This window comes from Homarus americanus, unplaced genomic scaffold (assembly GCF_018991925.1).
Source record: "Homarus americanus isolate GMGI-L3 unplaced genomic scaffold, GMGI_Hamer_2.0 scaffold42405, whole genome shotgun sequence".
NCBI classification, from domain to species: Eukaryota; Metazoa; Arthropoda; class Malacostraca; order Decapoda; family Nephropidae; genus Homarus; species Homarus americanus.
Window position 1 is genome coordinate 45,844 of NW_024753126.1, and position 20,421 is coordinate 66,264.

General features: G+C 39.2%; 1 protein-coding gene across 1 annotated transcript in view; it reads left to right on the plus strand.

The window, feature by feature from the left end:
• The first annotated feature begins 9,924 nt into the window (after positions 1-9,924).
• The window catches only part of LOC121855271 (nephrin-like), a 46,652-nt gene continuing 36,155 nt past the window's right edge, over positions 9,925-20,421 (plus strand). Inside the window, exon 1 of the mRNA XM_042350156.1 lies at positions 9,925-10,798. Within this exon, the coding sequence (XP_042206090.1) occupies positions 10,735-10,798 (64 nt within the window). The 5' untranslated portion in view covers positions 9,925-10,734. The remainder of the gene's footprint in view (positions 10,799-20,421) is intronic.

The window sequence follows — 20,421 nt, forward strand, 5'->3', positions numbered from 1 at the left end:
CTATCAAAGTGACTACCAACTATATGTCGCTGAGCAAATTACATGTAGTTTATATCCCAGTTAAGGGGGATATTTATTACACGACTCCCAGTGAATTTATTGACGAAGCTCATGAGATCAAGTAGATATGTTTATTTATTTCCTTTACTTCTAAATTAGTGGAATAAAAACATCTAATTGTACTGTATTTATGTCCCGTAATCTTAATGCATTTAGTTTAAGTTACAGATGAACCTTTGGGAATTAATCTATGCACCAAAGCTAACGTGAAGCAGTGAGAGGAGGGGGAGAGGGAGGGGTCAGGAGAGACAGGAAGGGGAGGAGAGAAGGGTCATGGGAATCGAATTGAGAGAGAGGAAGGAAGGGACCGGATTTTGGTGGGGAATTATAGAGTAGGGTAGGGCAGGGGTCAGGTGTGGGGGGGGTTGGGTGGGGCAGAGGTCAGGTGAGGTGGAGAGGGAGAGAGAGAGGGTGTGGGGGGGTAGGTTGGGGCAGGGGGTCAGGTGAGGTGGAGAGGAGAGAGGCCTCATTTTCCTACCATTTGGCGGCGTTCTTACATCACTAGTCAGGAGGAAAATTAACACAAGGGCCCCGCAAGAACCTTCCTCCTGGGTTCAATTTAGGGCTTCAGGCCGCCTCGCCCAGCCAACCCATCTTTATAGGGTCACAAAGGGGCGATAATTGTGTTGACATTTTTCCTGAAGGGTTTTGAAGGAGGTGATTGGATGAATGCTAGCAGGAGTTCAGCATTTGGTGTCCTCTGTCTCTACCACGTGTTTGTCTGGTTAAGTTCATAGAGGTGCGGTGCAGTGGGGGGTAAAATGGTGGTACAGAGAAAAACAGAGGAGACAGGAGAACAGAGCTTTATGCCAGACACTACCAAGAACAATGACATAAGGTTAGGTTAGGTTAGTTTAGGTTAGGTTAGGTTAGGTTAGGTTAGTTTAGGTTAGGTTAGGTTAGTTTAGGTCTTGCTTGGGTGGAAACTAAACATAACTTAAAGAGGTTCAAAATTACTACGTTGGTTAAGTTGAATCAAGAGTAACTTACTTAACTAACTTTTCCCTCTAACATCAATGCTTGGTCCACTTTCCTCTTTACCAAAATATTAGTTCCTTTCTAAGAGGCAAGAGTCTTTATTTTCTTACCTCTTGGTCGTAATCCTTTCCTAAATTAAGACCAGAACGACCTCCTGTATATACGACCTCTAATTATAGTAACATCCTACCTGAACGACCTACCTGATGACGACTTGACCTCCTCCCCAACAGTTGAGTTTTATGACCTCTTAGAATGAGGCAAATGACCCCATCAGTGACGTCAGTGGTGGTTAAAAGTTTAGAGTGATCGCCGGGTAATAGAACAGAGGCAGACAGGTGGACGGTCAGAGTGCAGTCCGATGTGTAATTATCATATTCATCGATACGTTAATTCTATCGTTTGGTAATTGTGGTGGACCGGGTTGTTTGTGGTGTAATTGGCAACTGGTGGGGATTTTGTGGTTGAGAGTTTTCATCTTACCCCAAAAAAAAAATAAATAAATACAAGCTTACAATAAATGTTCAGATATTTCGTTACTTCCGTCGACATTAATTTTAGCTGAGTTAGATAAATATCCTTAATGTCAGGTCCAGCAGAAAATATGACACAATCATTAAAAAAAAAACTACAACTCAGTAACATGGACTTAAATTCTCAAAGGTAAGTGCATTAATTTTTACCTTTGATTGGGGATGTAGGAACACACTTGACGCATTAACTTATGTAACGACTCAGACACGACGATCAAGTCCACAATATTCTTCCCTCCATTTATGACAACAAAAGGCTGAGTGAAATTATCCTGTGTGTGTGTGTGTGTGTGTGTGTGTGTGTGTGTGTGTGTGTGTGTGTGTGTGCTGTGAGAATTAATTGCTTCCTCTCTCTCCTCATTCCCCACCTCTATCCTCCTCTCTCTTAACCTCCACCCTCCTCTCCTCATCCCTCACCCTCCTCTCCTCATCCCTCACCCTCCTCTCCTCATCCCTCACCCTCCTCTCCTCATCCCTCACCCTCCTCTCCTCATCCCTCACCCTCCTCTCCTCATCTCTCACCCTCCTCTCCCTTTACTCAATCCCACCGTCTGCATTACTCACTTCACCTCCTTCCCCCCCCATCACTAAACTCACATTCCCCTCCCCCATCCCATTACTCACCTCACACCTCCCCCCATCACTCCACCCCCCACCATCCACCCCCCACCCCATCACACACCCCATCCACCCCCCCATCCCACACCCCCCATTCATCACCGCTCCACTATCCTTCAGAAGAAAAAAAAAATAACAACGTTCTATTTTAATTAAATATTCAACCAACAAACTTAATATTAATTCTGATTTGTTTTGTTTAATTCAGATCATAATGTAATAATATAACACTTTAAGCGCTAGGTTAGGTTGGGCTAGGTTAGGTTGGGCTAGGTTAGGCTAGGGTAGGTTAGGCTAGGTTAGGGTAGATTCTCTGCCCTATAACACTAAAAAAGGTGCCCCTATCTCGCTATTCTGTAATTTAATTCTACTCAGGTGTAAACTGATATCATTAAGGTGTTGGGAGATGTACGTTTATTTTGTGTGTGTGTGTGTGTGTGTGTGTGTGTGTGTGTGTATGTGTGTGTGTTTGTGTATACTTATATGTGTAAATCCTGAGATAGATATGTGTACATGTATGTAGTCATGTATCTATATATGACTGTAAGTGTGTATGTCCGTTAGTGAGGGTTAGTAATGGTTGACAGGTAAACAAATTCAACCATGAAAATTACGATAAAATTTCCCTCGACACTGTTTCACCCTTGGTCGTCACTGTCCCACTAACACTGTTTCACCCTTAACCGTCACTGTCTCACTCATAAATACTTTGAAAGGAAAGTATTTTTATCCATGTTGAAATTTAATTATGTTGTTCACTGCCGCGTGATAATGTAATTTTACTTCCGGGGAAATTATTATTATTATTATTATTATTATTATTATTATTATTATTATTATTATTATTATTATTATTATTATTATTATTATTATTATTATTATTATTATTATCATCATCATTATTTAAGAGATCGTGTCTACTTGGAATCTATTTACGTCTTATGAATGAATATGAGAATTGGTAAAATACTCCAATATTTCAACTGATTTTAGCTTGTATACATAAAGACAAACAGACACTCATACATATATATATATATACATTAGAAAGATAACTACACGCTAAGAGATCCGTACACATACATACATACACACCCACAGAGGCTGAGAGATACACACTCGTCTCGTAATGTTTCACAAGGTTGAAAAGATAAAACTCTACCAGGCATAAAATTATGTATTAAAATTCCAATAATATTTTTCGCTGGTCAAACACATAACCATAACGGTTGAGTAAATGTCTAACTTTAATGAAACTCTTGGTGTGTTTTTTTACGACTTCTTGGATTATAACGAGTTTTTTTTTGAGAGGATTCATTCAGGTCTTCCCCTCCTCCCTTGCTCACCTATCCTCCCCTACCCCTCACCTATACCCCTACCCCTCACCTATATCACCTCCCCTACCCCTCACCTACCCCTCCCCTACCCCCTACACCTCACCTATCCTCCCCTACCCCTGCCTACACCCCACCTACCCCTCACCTACACCCCCTACCCCTCACCTACACCCCCCTACCCGTCACCTACACCCCCACCCTCCCACCCTATCCCCCCTACCCCTCACCTATCCTCCCCCTACCCCTCACCCCTACACCCCCTACCCCTCACCTATACCCCTACCCCACCTATCCTCCCCCTACCCCTCCCCCTACACCCCACCCCTCTTCCACCCCTACCATCACCTACACCCCTACCCCTCACCCTATACCCCCTACCCCTCACCCTGTCCCCCTCCCCCACCCCCCTCACCTATACCCCTACCCCTCACCTATCCTCCCCCTCCCCACCTGCACCCCCTACCCCTACCCCCTGCCCCTCAACTGTCTCCCCTCTACCCTCACCTACACCCCCTACCCCTCACCTATAATAACACTATAATTCAATATAACCCATACAAGGCTTTCATCTCGTAATGTGTAATGGATGAGTATAATTACTAACTTAACTACGCACTTAAAGACCTTTAGTTGTTTGAAACACCTATATAACTAATTATAACTTCAACGTTAATATATTCGTCAAGATGGTTTATATAATTCCCAGGAACATAAATTTGCGTTGCCAAAAGTTATAGGTACTCCAATTCCTCCTAACCTAACCTAACCTAACCTAACCTAACCTAATCTAACCTAACCTAACCTAACCTAACCTAATCTAATCTAACCTAATCTAACCTAACCTAACCTAACCTTTTCGGAACACTGGGGACCTGATGTAATGACCCACTTGTCTATATTTTTCCTCTAAAACTCCCTAAAGAATCTATGATAAATAAAGAGATCTATTTATCATCACCTGTACTGGTAGTCTGGGCAGGTGTGAGAAGAAGCCATCAGGTAATGTTTATGTCAACAAAAGGGAGTGGGGGAGGGGGGGGGGGAGTGGGGAACGGAGGGGGAAAATAGGGGAAGAGGAAGAAGATTAATCCCTATCCCTATTCCTCAACCCATTTCCGACACCTATGAATATACCTGGGAAATAACACGTAATTTAAAATGAAAATAATTGAAAGTCGTGGAAATAATTTACTAAACAATGGTTCATATCTGGATTAGGTATTGAGAGTGAGTCACCAAAAGATTAAACTGGACTTGAGAAATATTATAGTGAAGTGTGGTAGGGACCCTGGTTGTGGCGGCCTGTGAAACAACAATAACAGTGGTGGATGGTGGCGGCCTTTATGTCTTGCTGGGTTATCGTGTTCGTTTTAGCCCAGCTCCCAACACGGACAGGAAGATAATTAATCAAACATAACCGAAGAAGATAAAACACAGAGAAACGCGACCACTGTTAGGTTAGGTTATGGTTGAACTGTACAGTATCCTCGTTTTCTTTAGTTTATCTTCAACAATGGGACTTCAGTATTAAACACAAAGGAAATATTAGAACACGTTTACAATTGCACATTTTCTACACATGTTTTTCTTAGTTGTAACAGAATCTCAAGTGTAAGGTATAACTAAGGCTGTAACACTCAGACAAAACAGTTTGCATCTCAAGCAGCAAAGCAGTTCGTGTTTTCTAACGTGTCCTCCAGAGAACAACTTGGCCATGCAGGTTAACAAGCTCTGGCGGACGGTGCCTGCTGGCGACGTAAATGATGGTTCACACACTCACACACACTGGAATTTTTGTGAGAAAGTTACAACAGGGAGACACTCTGTACATTCCGGGAAAGTCACTGCCACCATTACATTCTGTACAGATCCCAGCCAGTGCCACCACCACCACCACCACCACACTCTGCAAGCGTTCCAGTCACTGCCACCAATATCTGAGGTAACTGGGCATCACTCGACAAGGTTATGTTAGGTTAGGTTAGGTTAGGTCATCATCTTCACCAATTGCTGTGCACCACAAGACGAGCGACGGGAGAAACACCAAAACATTATCTTTAAAGCCAAAATTTTAGTCGAGAAAATATATGTTAGGGAAGACCGGTAGAATATTTACTTATTAAACCTTCCAACACCGTATATCCAGAATTTCACTTGAATCGGGTGTAAATAATTCAGTGTGGAACGCAGAGTTTTAGAGTGTGAAGACTGGGGAGATGAGGAGGTGGGGAGGCGAGGAGGTGGGGAGGTTGAGGCGGTGGGGAGGCAGGGAGGTGAGGAGGTGGGGAGGTGAGGAGGTGGGGAGGCGAGGAGGTGGGGAGGTTGAGGCGGTGGGGAGGCAGGGAGGTGAGGAGGTGGGGAGGTGAGGAGGTGGGGAGGCGAGGAGGTGGGGAGGCGAGGAGGCGTGCAGAAGGAAGGTCAAAGGTTGTTCAGAGACTAACCTTGCCACTTCCCGACGAATATTGCCACTAGGAGATAACTGAATATGCCAAGAGGGAGAAAGGTAAAAACTAATATTTCTCTATACCCCAGAAAACTAATATTTCATCATATACACAGAGGCAATAGATCCCCCCACGCCCAGAGGATCTTAGAATTATATTTTTATTCGAGTTTGAGAAGGAAATATTATACAGTATCTCTAGCGCCTGATGGGAAGGGTGGGGTCAGAATTTAGTATTTCATGGTTAAGTAAAGTCTATTAAATAAATCACGTAAAGAACCTAAATTTATTAATGTCTTTTCTCTATGATTTATTGTCGATTAAAATAAAAAAAAATCGAGCAATATTATTTGCCAACATTGGAAACGTAACTTCATGCAACCCATAATTTTTTAGATGTAGTTAAATAAGATAGACGTCAGGTAGGTTCAGAGGTTAATTACTTTATAAAGGTGTCTTAGTAATTTATAAACAGATATCAATTATAAAATTTTAAGTTTATTACTCCAGTTTATTAATAAAGAAATATCCCATAACACCTCTAAAGATTTTCCCATGCTTGATTACAAAACGACTAAATACAGAACACAACCAAACACAAATACAGAGGTTACAAAACAGAAAAATAACCTCCTGTATCTTATTCCTCACTTTGTTATTGTTGATATTTACCGAGAAATTAAAAAAAAAAATGAAATATAGTTTGAGCGTAAAATCCATTAAAAACAATAAGTAGAACAATTTATCTGTCAGGTGTAACGCTGTGAGAGGGCGGTATCTCTCCTCCCCCCCACCTCACCTGAGATTCATAAAGGTGAGGAAAAGTGTTAATTAAATCTTTGTGTCGTTAAAAAGTTAAAATTTGGTTTCAACTTTTTTTTTTTGGGGGGGGGGGGTCAAAAATATATATGGGAATAAACTAGTACACTAAAGGAGAATAATAATAATAATAATAATAATAATAATAATAATAATAATAATAATAATAATAATAACATAGGAGATAATGCTTACCTATTCAGCCTCTTACAGGTGAGAAAAAAAAATATATGAACTTCTACCTCACGTTACCTATATACCTGGTGATGTTGGTGTTTTAAAAAGAGATAACACCACGTTTCATAATATTTTGCCCTGATAATAAATTTGATTGTGTTTTTTTTAGTTTTTCTTGGCAAGTGTAAAAACAAAAGTAAATCTGTTTTTGTGTTTCTTGCTCAGTGTAAAAACAAAAATGTCTCTTTTTTTGTTTTCCTTGCTCAATTGTTTTCCCTCATAAAGTCATCACCCACAACAGGATATTACAAACCCCGAATAAAAAAAATAAAATAAAAAAAATATATATTTGCAAATGTTGACGGATGGCGTGTGAGGGAACTTGTGGTGACGGAGGAGTTTTGAGCTAAAAATACAATAACCAGGAATGTTGGCGCCTGGATTTTGGGAATGGAAATCAGGAATTGAAATCAGGACTAGGAATCGAGAATGGAAATCTGGAACGGGAATAGTGGACAGGAGGAATTATCATGTAAAGTTCGGTTGAAGTTGGGAATACACTAACTGTGGGGGTGGGGGGGTGTGTGGAATCAGGAATTGCAATCGGGAATGGGAACCAGGAAAAAGAATTAGAGAACAGGGCTATCATGTACAACTCAGGAAAAAACATATATTGAAAGGAAATGACTCTTGGAATAGGAATCACAATAGGAATCGTGAATGGGAATCAGGAATGGGAATTACAGAATAGGATTATAAAATATGAGACAGCGAAATAAATAAATATAAGAACGTGAAAAAAACAATGAAAAAAAAATTAAAACAAAGAATTAAACTAGAAAATGAAAAACGAAAAGAAATAAAAGCCAAAAATAAATCGAGAATTAAAAAAAAATAAAATAAAATTGAATTCAAAGTTATTTTAGTTATTATATTTCAGAGTTGTTTCAGGAGGGGTGAATATATACACAAATACAGACAAACACGCATACATATACATACACATACATACATAATCAGGTGTTATATGTATAATAATTACACCTGATTTGTTTTTCCTCATAATTATCTGTTTTTTTTATTTCATCCCCACAAAATAAATAAATAAATAAAAAAATTAACACTAAACAAAAAAACATTATGATGAAAACAAGACGAAAAAACCCCCACAATACTCCACAAATACTTTAAAATAAATAGATTTAATAAGTTTGTGTATATATATATCTTGGGTTAATACAATAATAAGAGAAAAAGGCAACAGAGACATGAGAGCAGGTAAGGAAATATCACGGTGAAATTTACATACATGATTTAAGTGGAATTGTGCAGGGTTGGTGGGGCTGTGTGGACGATTGTTTGGCAGAGTAAATTGGTGTATATTTGTCTAGTTAGTATGAGAGGGTTATAAGGCATACATACATACATACATACATACATACATACATACATACATACACATACACTCTCTTTACTTCTCTCCCTCTATCTCTTTTTACATATTTATTTCTGATTTCTCTCTCTCTCTCTCTAATCACTTCCCCCTCCAGTTACAACCCGGACCTTACATCACTCGCTCTATTCTCTATCTCTCACTTTGTTTAATTTCTTCCTCCTTCCCTTCTCCCCCCCCCCCTACTAACACACAGACAACCTTCAACTTTATCTTCAATTTACGATAAAAAATAAATAAATAAATAAATAAAAACAAAAAACAACAACAGTGGATTTGTTTACAGTTCTTAGGTGGAGGAGAAACGAGGAGACTTTTTTTGCGTGTGTGTTTTTGTTTTAGTATCAACACTACAACAAGGACACATTACTGGAGCCATCACCTTCCACCTGACTAGATATCCCTATCCGCCTCCTCCTCCTCCTCCTTGACCTGAGGGCGAGCGTGTACCAGGTATTGTTGAAGGACGACTTGAAAAACATCTCCAACGGTGAAGTATTTTCTAAGTGACGCTTATAACTCACTTAAGACTGATACCAATGATGTATTTTCAGGCCTTAAAAAACCCCGAAATGTTTAACTAATTTTTAAATGTTTAATTGGGAAATATAATACTAGAGGGAGCGTCTGGCGTTTTAAATACACACTTATGTACTTATCTGAGAACATTCAGTGATGTTTTGTAAGTGTAAGTGTAAGTGTAAGTGTATCAGAATTTGAGAGTAACTTAGAAGTGGAGGAAAATGTCGAGGATGAAGTGATAAGACAGAAAGGAGAGTGAGGACAGTGCAATACAACATCTCAACAGCCATTATTTCCCCCCTTCCAGCAAGTGACCTTCAACGCTCACACACTACTGGTATTGAGAGACGAGATGATAACTAGAGATAAAAAAAAATAAACAAATAGGTTTAGAGAGAGAGAGAAAGAAGAAAAAAAAACGTTGGATAAAGTTAGCGGGTCAACATCGTGGTATAGAGAGAGTGAGAGAGAGTGAACGGCTCAGTGTGGTTCCAGGGAGCGTTGGGTGAGCCCGTACACACTCCTTGTCAACACACCACTGGCTCGCTCTCGCTCTCGCTCTAGCTCTAGCTCTAGCTGTCTGAAAATTGACGCTCTATCCTTGAATCTGTTATTAATTGATTGAATGATTGATTTTTTTTATTGCGTCTAGAGGTGATTGACAAGGAAAATATTATTAAAACTTTGTAGTTTTATGAAAATACCAGAAAAAATCAAAACTTTATATAGTGCGATAAGCCGAAGTGCGGTCTACAGAGTCTTGTAAAACGAATGACGAAATACAACCAATATGACTAAAACAAACACTGTATATTGACATTAAACTCACCAGTGTGTTATAAATATTTTAGTTAACGTGTAAGTTTCTGAGTTTCTCGTGTGCATCATCTGTTAGTGATATTTTTTTTCCCAGACACATGTACGTTTGGCATCACACAAGAACGTCTCAAACTGTCATTACATAACGTTAATTTACGATAATTTAACACTGAGAAATATTTAAACCATACAACTTTTTCCTTAGTGCTGATGTTTACAAAAAAATTATAATATAACACGTAAAAAAAAAATCATCTCCATAACAAACTATTGGCGAGTGTTGACAAAAAACCAAAAGAAACTAAACAAGGTCAATTATCTGATTCCCGGAAGTAAACAAGACTAATGGCTTATTTAGGACTGAGGTGAAAATACCATTAACTTGATCCATCCTATTCATTATAAAGGTTAATTACAGGTTAATTACAGGTGTGATAAACATTGATTACCTGTGTGTAGTGAAGAGTGTTGGCATCTGTGCAGGTAGTGAGGGAGTGATTACCTGGATCTTACCTGTGTCACATGCTGATTACCCACAAGAGCTGAGACTACCTGTAGGACTGAGACTACCTGTAGGACTGAGACTACCTGTAGGACTGAGACTACCTGTAGGACTGAGACTACCTGTAGGAGTGGGACTACCTGTAGGACTGAGACTACCTGTAGGACTGAGACTACCTGTAGGACTGAGACTACCTGTAAGACTGAGACTACCTGCAGGACTGAGACTACCTGTAGGACTGAGACTACCTGTGATACCTGTTATCATCTGGAGTGAGCTGTAATCCCAGTGTGACCTGACCTGGAGTAATCTGTAATCCCGGTGTGACCTGACCTGGAGTGAGCTGTAATCCCGGTGTGACCTGACCTGGAGTAACCTGTAATCCCGGTGTGACCTGTAAATATCTGGAGTGACCCATAACACCGGTGCGACCTGACCTGGAGTGATCTGACCTGGAGGCAGCAGGAAGGAAGATGTGGAGGCTGGCTATAGTGAGCATCCTGGCAGCTGTGACCACCAGTGTTGAGATAAAGAGAAGTAAGTGATGCTGTGACTCATGTTATCTTCACGCGTCACTCATCCGTCACTCTCACTCGTCATTCATCCATCACCATCCCTCTCCACCACCATCACTCTTCACCACTACCCTTACCATCCCTCTCCACCACCATCACTCTCCACCACTACCCTTACCATCCCTCACCATCACCATCACTCTCCACCACTACCCTTACCATCCCTCTCCATCACCATCCCTCTCCACCACCATCACTCTCCACCACCACCCTTACCATCCCTCACCACCACCACCACCACTACGTCTTCGTCTCATACCTCCTGTGTACTGACGAAGTTTACCTGAAAGAAAACACCCTTGTTGGTGGTTCCTAAACGGTAGACAATACATCACCTCTCGGGAAACAGATCATTTTGCTGGATATGAATGACGTGGTACATATTTTATGGACGACGCGGTACATATTTCACAGTTGTTTAACCCTCGTCTCCAGCTGATTTTCGGTAAACAAAATAAACGAAAAAACGTGAAGGTGATATATGAGGTAGGAGGAAGAATGGAAAATCAGTCTAACCTAACCTAAGCTAAACCTAACCTAACCTAACCTAACCTAACCTAACCTAACCTAACCTTACCAAATATAACCTAAACAAACTTAATCTAACCTAATCTAACCCAATCCAACCTAGCCTAAGAGAGAGAGAGAGAGAGAGAGAGAGAGAGAGAGAGAGAGAGAGAGAGAGAGGTGATATTTATCGTCAGTATTCAGTTCCTATTTATCTTACCATATCCTCCTCCTTCACCCCCTTCTTCAGTTCTCTATAGTTTCCACACAGACAAACTTTCCTTACCTCCCTCCTCCCACAATCTTCTTATCTAATCTATCCCTTCCTCTCTTACTATTCCCCTTTCATCCATTCATCCACACTCCTCCTTCTGTTCTCCTCTCCATCCACTACACACACGCCCTGCACGAGTACCTGAAGCCTCCTGTACATCCAGTCTTCTCTTCTTTTCCTGTCGTTCCCTGTCGTTCCTCTCATACCTATCGTTCCTGTCGTTCCCCTTCTTTCCCTGTCGTTCCCTGTCGTTCCTACTATCATACCTATCGTTTCCTGTCGTTCCTATCATACCTATCGTTCCTGTCGTTCCCTGTCGTTCCCTATCGTTCCTATCGTTCCATAGCTCCTACCACCCACTAGCTATATCAATGCCTTTTCTTATACCTTTCATCTTATCTCTACTGTCGATTTTATCCTATTTTTATCATTGCTTTATCTTAATATCCATCTTTATTATCTTATTTTATGCCCCTTCCCACCATCCGTATTTTCTTCACTAAACTCGTATATATGTATGTATGTATATATGTATGTATGTATATATGTATGTATGTATGTATGTATGTATGTATGTATGTATGTATGTATGTATGTCACGTTTTCTTGCAATATTATATTACAGAAATGTGTGTGTGTGTGTGTGTGTGTGTGTGTGTGTGTGTGTGTGTGTGTGTGTGTGTGTGTGTGTGTGTGTGTCTACATTAAATATTCCTAAACAGATAAATACAGATTATAAATAAAAGAATAAGAGAAAAAATTAAAGTGTGAAACTGCAACACTGATGGGAAAGTTGTGTGAGAGAGAGAGAGAGAGAGAGAGAGAGAGAGAGGATTCCCACGGGCCGGGATAAAGCCAGCAAAAAGTAAATATGTTTTTTTTTGCGTCAGGAAAAAATACAGGAATTTTCTTTTTATTGCTGTAGGACGATCTGTAGATTTTGTATTGGGTTTATTGTCATGGCTACTGTAGCTATTTATTGGTATATTTATTTTTACTCTATAAGTCATATTAATGTTCATAATCACATGGTTATATTAAGAGGTATATAAGACTACCAGCTCTTAGTTAATGCTGGCGTATATTTAATTAAGATATAACACTAATAAATAATTAAATAAGAGGTTATTAAGACACATTACAAAGTATTATAATATTACATGAAAAAAATAAACTGTTTCTTTCTATTAATTAATTATTTACTGGAGTTTTGAGAATGAGAATATTCCATTACAGGTATATGGCACAAATTATGACACTAACCTAACCTAACCATAACCTAACGTAACGTAACCTAACTTAACATAACCTAACTTAATGTAACCTAACGTAAAGTAACCTAACCTAACCTAACCTAACCAAACCATAACCTAACGTAACCTAAGCTAACATAACCTAACCAAACCATAACCTAACCTAACAAGAAATATATTTTTAGAGAAATTAGTGAATATATATATATAGATTTAAAAGTTATGAATCATTTACATATACGTTAAAAATTAATCTAAGGCAGTTTTAGTAAGACAAAGGCCAGATTAGTGGATTATGTATACGTTCTGTCGCCGGCCACCTGAGAATTAAATATAAGAACACACACGTTACATTGTTCATCAGGATTTTATGAACAAAGAATAAAGAGCTAAAGTTCAAGAGAATAACCAGCTAAAGTAATCTAAATTGTTATTAAAAACCAAACTAATAATAAAATGAACAAAATGAACATAAATGAACAAAAATAATCACGAAACGTTACCTCCACTAGCTTGTTACTGACACCAAATTAACCACGACTATTTTTGTGGGGTAATTGAAATAAATTAACCCGAATTAATTAAAATGACCGTTCCAGTGGCTCCCAGCGCTTTCAACCGGTCCGGCTTAAATGGTCTATGGTCATTTATGTACAAATGTGGTCTTTACAACCGGTTAAATATTATGGGTCTGGGTAATTAGGCTTCTATAACCTGATGGCTGGGGGAAACGGAGTTGAATTCATTTTAAAGGTCAGAGTTTGTGTGTTATCCTACGGTAGTTAGCCTTAAGGATGAGCTCAGACAGGTGGGTTATTACTGTTATGTCCCGGTAATTCTTCCTTCCTTTGAATCTACATCGAGACGAGACTGTAGGCTTTATGTTGTATGAGACAGTATTAGCATCTCAGCACCGCCTTGTAGAATCCCAACTGGTTTACATATACAGGTATCTACAACACAGGTAGGAAGGAGTAGAGAGGGTGGAAGGGGCAGGGGGGAGGGGGAGGGTACACCTGTTCTACCTTTACCTGTCTGTGAATAGTGATACCTCCTTGGTAAGTCAGAGAACAGGGCATAATATTGAGGGCATACTGTCATGGTTATCTCCAATATATCGTAAACAAATACTAAGAGCGATGATGAGGGACTACAGGTAAAAATGTATCGTATTGTAGTTTGTATGTTTACTTGGCAACCATGACAATACGTGAATCAGAGGTCGTGATTTAAATACAGGATGGATTGGTTTGTTGTTGGACTAGACAATAAAGTCATTCTAATTTTACGATGTTTTTATTTACGTTACCTGGGCAAAGGTGTATGGTTACCTTGAAAAAAAAAACCTCTAGTGAAAAAAAAAGTAAACAGAGTCGTTAATTTGCATTGAACTCTCTAAAATTCAGGTAAAGTTACGATAATTTAACCTGAGATTAATGAGCAGGCTGGCACAAACCTCCCACGACCCGGAAAGTTTGCTGTATTTCCCAACGGCGGCTCTGAAGGACTGTGTATTAAAAATGCTGCATATGTTATATTCACCACTGGTTAGGTTAGGTTAGGTTCCTACCACTGCTTCATTATTCATGCAGGAAAACATTACCTGTGTAGCGGCACAACTGTTTATTTTACTCACCTGTGCATAATTTAAGTACAGCCTTACTGAGTGAAAATAAATGAAAAAATCGCTGCTCATATCCTCCAAGCTGTTTTCAAATAGTCTTACTATAAGAGGCGAGGGGAACTTCATCTCCAAGAGGAAATTAACACATACCTCAGTCTAGGTAATATTTACGTTAATAATGGTCAGATATTCATATAACACATTACAGTAATAATGATCATAGAGCGAGAAGAATGAGGAATGGTAAGTGAAGGTTTAGTTATAAGAGGGAACTCGCTACCTGAAGGTGATGTCCTCTTAATAACACTAACAACAACAACAATAATAATAATAATAATAATAATAATAATAATAATAATAATAATAATAATAATCATAATAACCACAATAATAATAATAATAAATAAGAATAATAATCACTCCCTCACAGCTGACGCCATACCAATCTCTCACTGTGTCAAGGGATCTTAAGCCATAGCTCTGAATTCTCTCTCAAGAGTTCACTATCCTCATCAACTACGTCATGTCACCTTCATCTCTCCTCCCCTCTCCTCACATCATATTCCTAGACAAATATGAATGTTTATTGTATTATGAGCGCGATAATATATCCCATCCACCAAAATCAAGCTGGTTTTATCACATATGCCAGAGGTCGTCAGAAGAGGTATAAGGAATCGTTCGCATATCTTAGACGACCTCAAGACGTTGTTTCCCCAAGAGATAAACCTTTTATTCCTGTACTTTAACTATTAAGGTCTTGACGGGGGTAACAAGGGGAGTATTTACACTAATTCTTAAACGATATAAAATTATGAGAGATTGAGCTCTTTTTACGGCCACTTTATTTGAGATTGAGCTCTTTTTACGGCCACTTTATTTGAGATTAAGCTCTTTTTACGGCCACTTTATTTGAGACTTATAGTATCTTTTGCTTTTATTAAATCTTCATAAATTACAAAAAGAGTAAAAATATCCCCAGAACCTCATCTTCGTCTTTAGTTCACAGCACAATAGAGTTTTATTAATTAAGCTAAATATTAATACGATATAATTAGTACATTGCCTACCTGTACTTAATTAATGTTATGTCCAATTGGTCATCAGGTATTAATAACAGGTGTAGTAATTTTTCTTAAGTGACAATTTAACATTATAAACGTAACACCATAATGTAGAGGTTAACTTAAACACATCACAAACGTATTTAACATAATTATTTGTATTTTGGTTAATGTTCAAATTCTATGACGGTAAATGAAGTTAATATTTGAACAAAATGAACAAAAGGTACAAGAGGAAGGAGGGAACAACACAGCCAATTAAACATTTTTCAAGGTTTATATTTATGAGAAAATTATGAGAATTATAAGTTCAATGAATCTAAAAGAATAATGGCGTAATAATGTTTTTTTCCCCGATATGAATAAAGAGCCTGGGATTTTTTTTTTTTTTCAAAGGAATGTTTTATTGGGTTAGATTAGGTTAGGTTTGGTGAAGTTAGGTTTGGTTTGGTTAGGTTTGGTTTGGTTAGGTTAGGTTTGGTTGGATTTGGTTAGGTTAGGTTAGGTTTGGTTTGGTTAGGTTTGGTTTAGTTTGGTTTGGTTAGGTTTGGTTAGGTTTGGTTAGGTTAGGTTAGGTTAGATTAAGATAAGGTTGTTCATATTTACAGGTAAGGTATAACATATTATCTATACTCCTCCATGTTATAGCGGGAGGGAACGACATATTTATGCTTGAAAGAAAATATAGTGGAGATTGGTTTATAGTTCCCGGAGCTAGCTGGTGTCCCCTCCCTCCCACCCACCCTCTCCCTTCCTTCCCACCCACCTGCCCTCCCCCTCCCCTCCCCACCTCCACCCTTCTCTCCATCCCACCCCCTCCTTCCCTTCCCACCCACCCCTTCCATCCCTAACCCTGGAGGAGAATTTAAGAGTTCATTCAGGAAGCTTAAAAGCCATTGTGGTGAGAGGCGCGAGGGAGTTGCCATCGCCTGGACTGCCATTCTCACAAGCTCGTAACTTCACTATACCTCATACCTTAGGACGTGTTTACCTGACTCACTTAACACACAGTTCGATCATTTCCCTGTTGTTGGTAGGTTAGAATTTTACGCCTAATTTGAGACAGTAAAAGATATCTAGTGATAAAAAAGATGAATAATTAATGATTTCTTATGCTAGTTTTGTTTCTCTCTTATCTCGAGGTGTTTACAGGTGTTTAATTGGTTTTCCTACCTGTATACTACCTGTACAAAGATGATTGCTTGAAGTTTAGTGTTAAGTAAATTGCTGCTACACTAAACAGACAGACACAGACAGACACACACACACATAATCTTTACTTTTATTCCTCGCACTTCTCAATAAACTGTTTATAATAATGTTCTGATGAAAGATAAACTCATCCAAAAAATTCCACAACGAAGATAAAGAAAAAAAAATACATTTATATTTTATCCCAGCGACTCGTGATGCTGAAATGCTCTTCCTGTACACGGTATAAAAAAGAATGGAAAAAAAATTAGTGTTTTATGCAGCTGTGTAATCTCTTCCCTCTTCTCAGAATCTAGACACACACACACATACACATACACAGGTAGGTGAACTTTACTGCCACTCTCCGCCTGCCTCATCAAAATTCACTCAACCGCGTCTGTTGACAAAATTTCTCGAGTCATTCAATTTACGTGTAACTTTTATTTCTTGATATATAAAGTACAAAAATAAAAAAATAAATTAATATCCTTCTTAAAAACAATGGAAACAAAATAAAACAAAATCATATATAGTTTTCTTCATGATCATGTGAATGTAGACAACACAACACAACACAACACTCGACAGCTTTTAATTCCTCAACTGTAACTAAGGTAACCCGTAACAAAAGAAGTCAAAGGTCGACGCTCTTTATCATCGTATTTAAAACCACTCAGTATCAAAGTCGTAAAATCGTCTCACTAAACTGCTGGAAAAGTCACAGCACATCCCTTCACACAGTCGACAATTTTCAACAATATTTTTCAACAATATTTTCAACCCGAGAGCCAGTTACTTGGATACTCTCAGCACTTGAATGAAAATGTAAACACGAGTCTTATCCACCATTATTACACAAAGCACAATGTAGAGAAATTACCCCTCCTCTTCAATGGCTAGACTCTCACCTCCTCCTCTTCTTTACACCTCCTCCTTATACCTCCCCCTTGTACCTCCTCCTTATATCTTCCCCTTATACCCCTCCTTACACCCCCTTACACCTCCCCTTATACCTCCTCCTTATACCCCCATAAACCTCCTCAAACCTCCTCCTTATACCTCCTCCTTATACCTCCTCCTTACACCTCCCCCTCATACCTCCCCTTGGTGTCAGGTGATGTGTCTCGTCAGGTTTTACTTCCATGGTATTATTATTTCCATGACCAGTGCACCAGTGTCATCCCTCTATCTCCCTTTACGACACACGATATTCCTCACCGTGTTATCCCTCAGCGAACTTTACACTTACTTTAACTTTATCGTCATTGACTTCTTTTCGTTCTTTGTACTTCTCCTCTTCGCTCTTCTCGTCTTCTTCACACTCTTCTCTTCTATGCTCTCCTTTTCTTCGCACTTTTCCTCTTCATACTATCTCCTCTTCGCACTCTACCCTCAGCATCCAACCAACAACCTTACAACATCCTTCCAACATCCATCCAACAGCCTTCCAACGTCCTTCCAACATCCTTCCAACATCCTTCCAGCATCCTATCAACAGCTATCCATCATTATCATCCCATAACTTCAGGGAAACTTATCTACCAAACCACCTCATCCACTAAAATTGATGGACCTCCCCTCATTAACACAGGTTCATAATCCTTATTTATGTTGATGGTTCTCCAGGTTATCACAAATAGGCAAATTATCGTCACTTTAAGGGGTCTCTCAGTGTGTCTCTCAGTCTGTCTCTCTTGGTACGTATCTCTTAGTCTCTGTGTCTCTTGGTCATCGAGTATATGTGTTATCTATGCCAGGAACGTTCAGTGATATAAATTACTGAATAAATTTATAAAAATCAACCTCTTCCCCCTTCCCCCCTATCAAATATTCATCATTTAGATAGAGTTTTCTTCATTATAAAAACTGGTGTACCATCAAAATGTCGACGTCATTAAATTCCCTGAAGTCAATATCTCCTGTGACGATGGGAAAGTTCTCTGATTTCACGGAGATGATCTGGTCTGGTCTCGTTACACAGTTTTTTTTTTAAATATTTGTCTAGTAGCGGGAGAGTTTCTGAAGTTCCGACGGGATCTTAAGGGCATATTAGACACGCAGTTTGGTTTTCATCCCCCGCCTCTCCTCTGCAGATTTCTTCCTCTCCTAACTCACAAACTTTAATTTGCTGCTGAACGAATATGAAAAAGAGAAGGTGGTGTCGCAGCGTTTTACCTTAGTGGCGTGGCAAGGCAAGGCAAGGCAAGGCAAGGCAAGGCAAGACAGCTTTTAAATTACATTGTTAATATTTGATAACAGTTGCGGTTTTTACACACACACACACACACACACACACACACACACACACACACACACACACACACACACACACACACACACACACACACACACACACACACACACACACACACACACACACACACACACCCAAGAATACGTCCCAGCATAATCGGCCTGAGTGTTTCTAGATGATATTTACATTAAGGTTGTTACCGGCAGCAGCTGAAGGATTATATACTTTGCTTTCATTCTCTTCCTCTGCCTCCAGGGTACAGGTGTCCTTCTCAACTATACTGTATTAACTTATTTTATTCTCCAGTCCCGGATACGAGAGAGAGAGAGAGGGAGAGAGAGAGAGAGAGAGAGAGAGAGAGAGAGAGAGAGAGAGAGAGAGAGAGAGAGAGAGAGAGAGAGAGAGAGATCTAATCCTATATATCTCCTGTACTGTCAGATCAAATCAGATAAGTAATCCGAGATCTTGGGTTCTCAAAGGCACATACGTTATATTTTTTCCCCCTAGCCCTTAAGGGATAAGCGGATGGATCTAGTTTCCGAAAATTCTCTGAGAAATCTTTACCGTCAGTATTATCCCGTAGCTTAAGTGATACTCCGAAATGCGTTCCTGTAACTCGAGTTAGTAGGGAATGTTTAAGGGATAGGGGTTAGTTATTTTATACAGTAGATCTATCTGTAGTTACATGACAGTATATTTTTACTAATCTCTGAGAATCCATTAATATTTTTTTATGTTTAGAGAGAATGCTACTCGTAAGTCCACCCTCAGGGGAGTAGTGAAGGGATAATTTTAACGTAGGAACTTTTCTGCCTCAGGATCTTGGTTGACCAAAGTCTGAAGCTTTATGAAGGAAGTTTACCTCTGTTGAGATTATTGTTGTGTCTTGATTGTTAAGTCTAGCTTTATCTCTCTCGTTTTCTTTCTCTTGCTTCCTCTTTCGCTTAATCTCTCTCCGTCTCTCTGCCTTTCTCTCTCTCACTTTCTCTTTTGCCTTATCTCTCTCTCTCTCTCTCTCTCTCTCTCTCTCTCTCTCTCTCTTTCGCTTTATATCTGTCTGCCTGTCTCTCGCGCTTACAGGTCACTCACCCCTCATCGGGGCCTGAGGGACGAAAAAGAAAAAAGAAAAAAAAAGAAAAAAGAATCATAAATAAATACAGAAATGGACAATAATATAAACAATCAATAGTGAGAAACAATATATGTATGTTGTGTTGTAAGAGAAACAATTGAGACCCTGCAATTGTGTGTAAATGAGGCAGAAAGTCAGATCAGCAACCTGGGTCTTGGTCACATATGGCAGCAGGATCTACCATTAGACAACACATTATCCTTCCATTATCTTCCCAGGCGGTGGTACCTCCCTGCCCACTACCTAAAATAAAAATCCCTGTGTTCTTCCCTAAAACAAATTT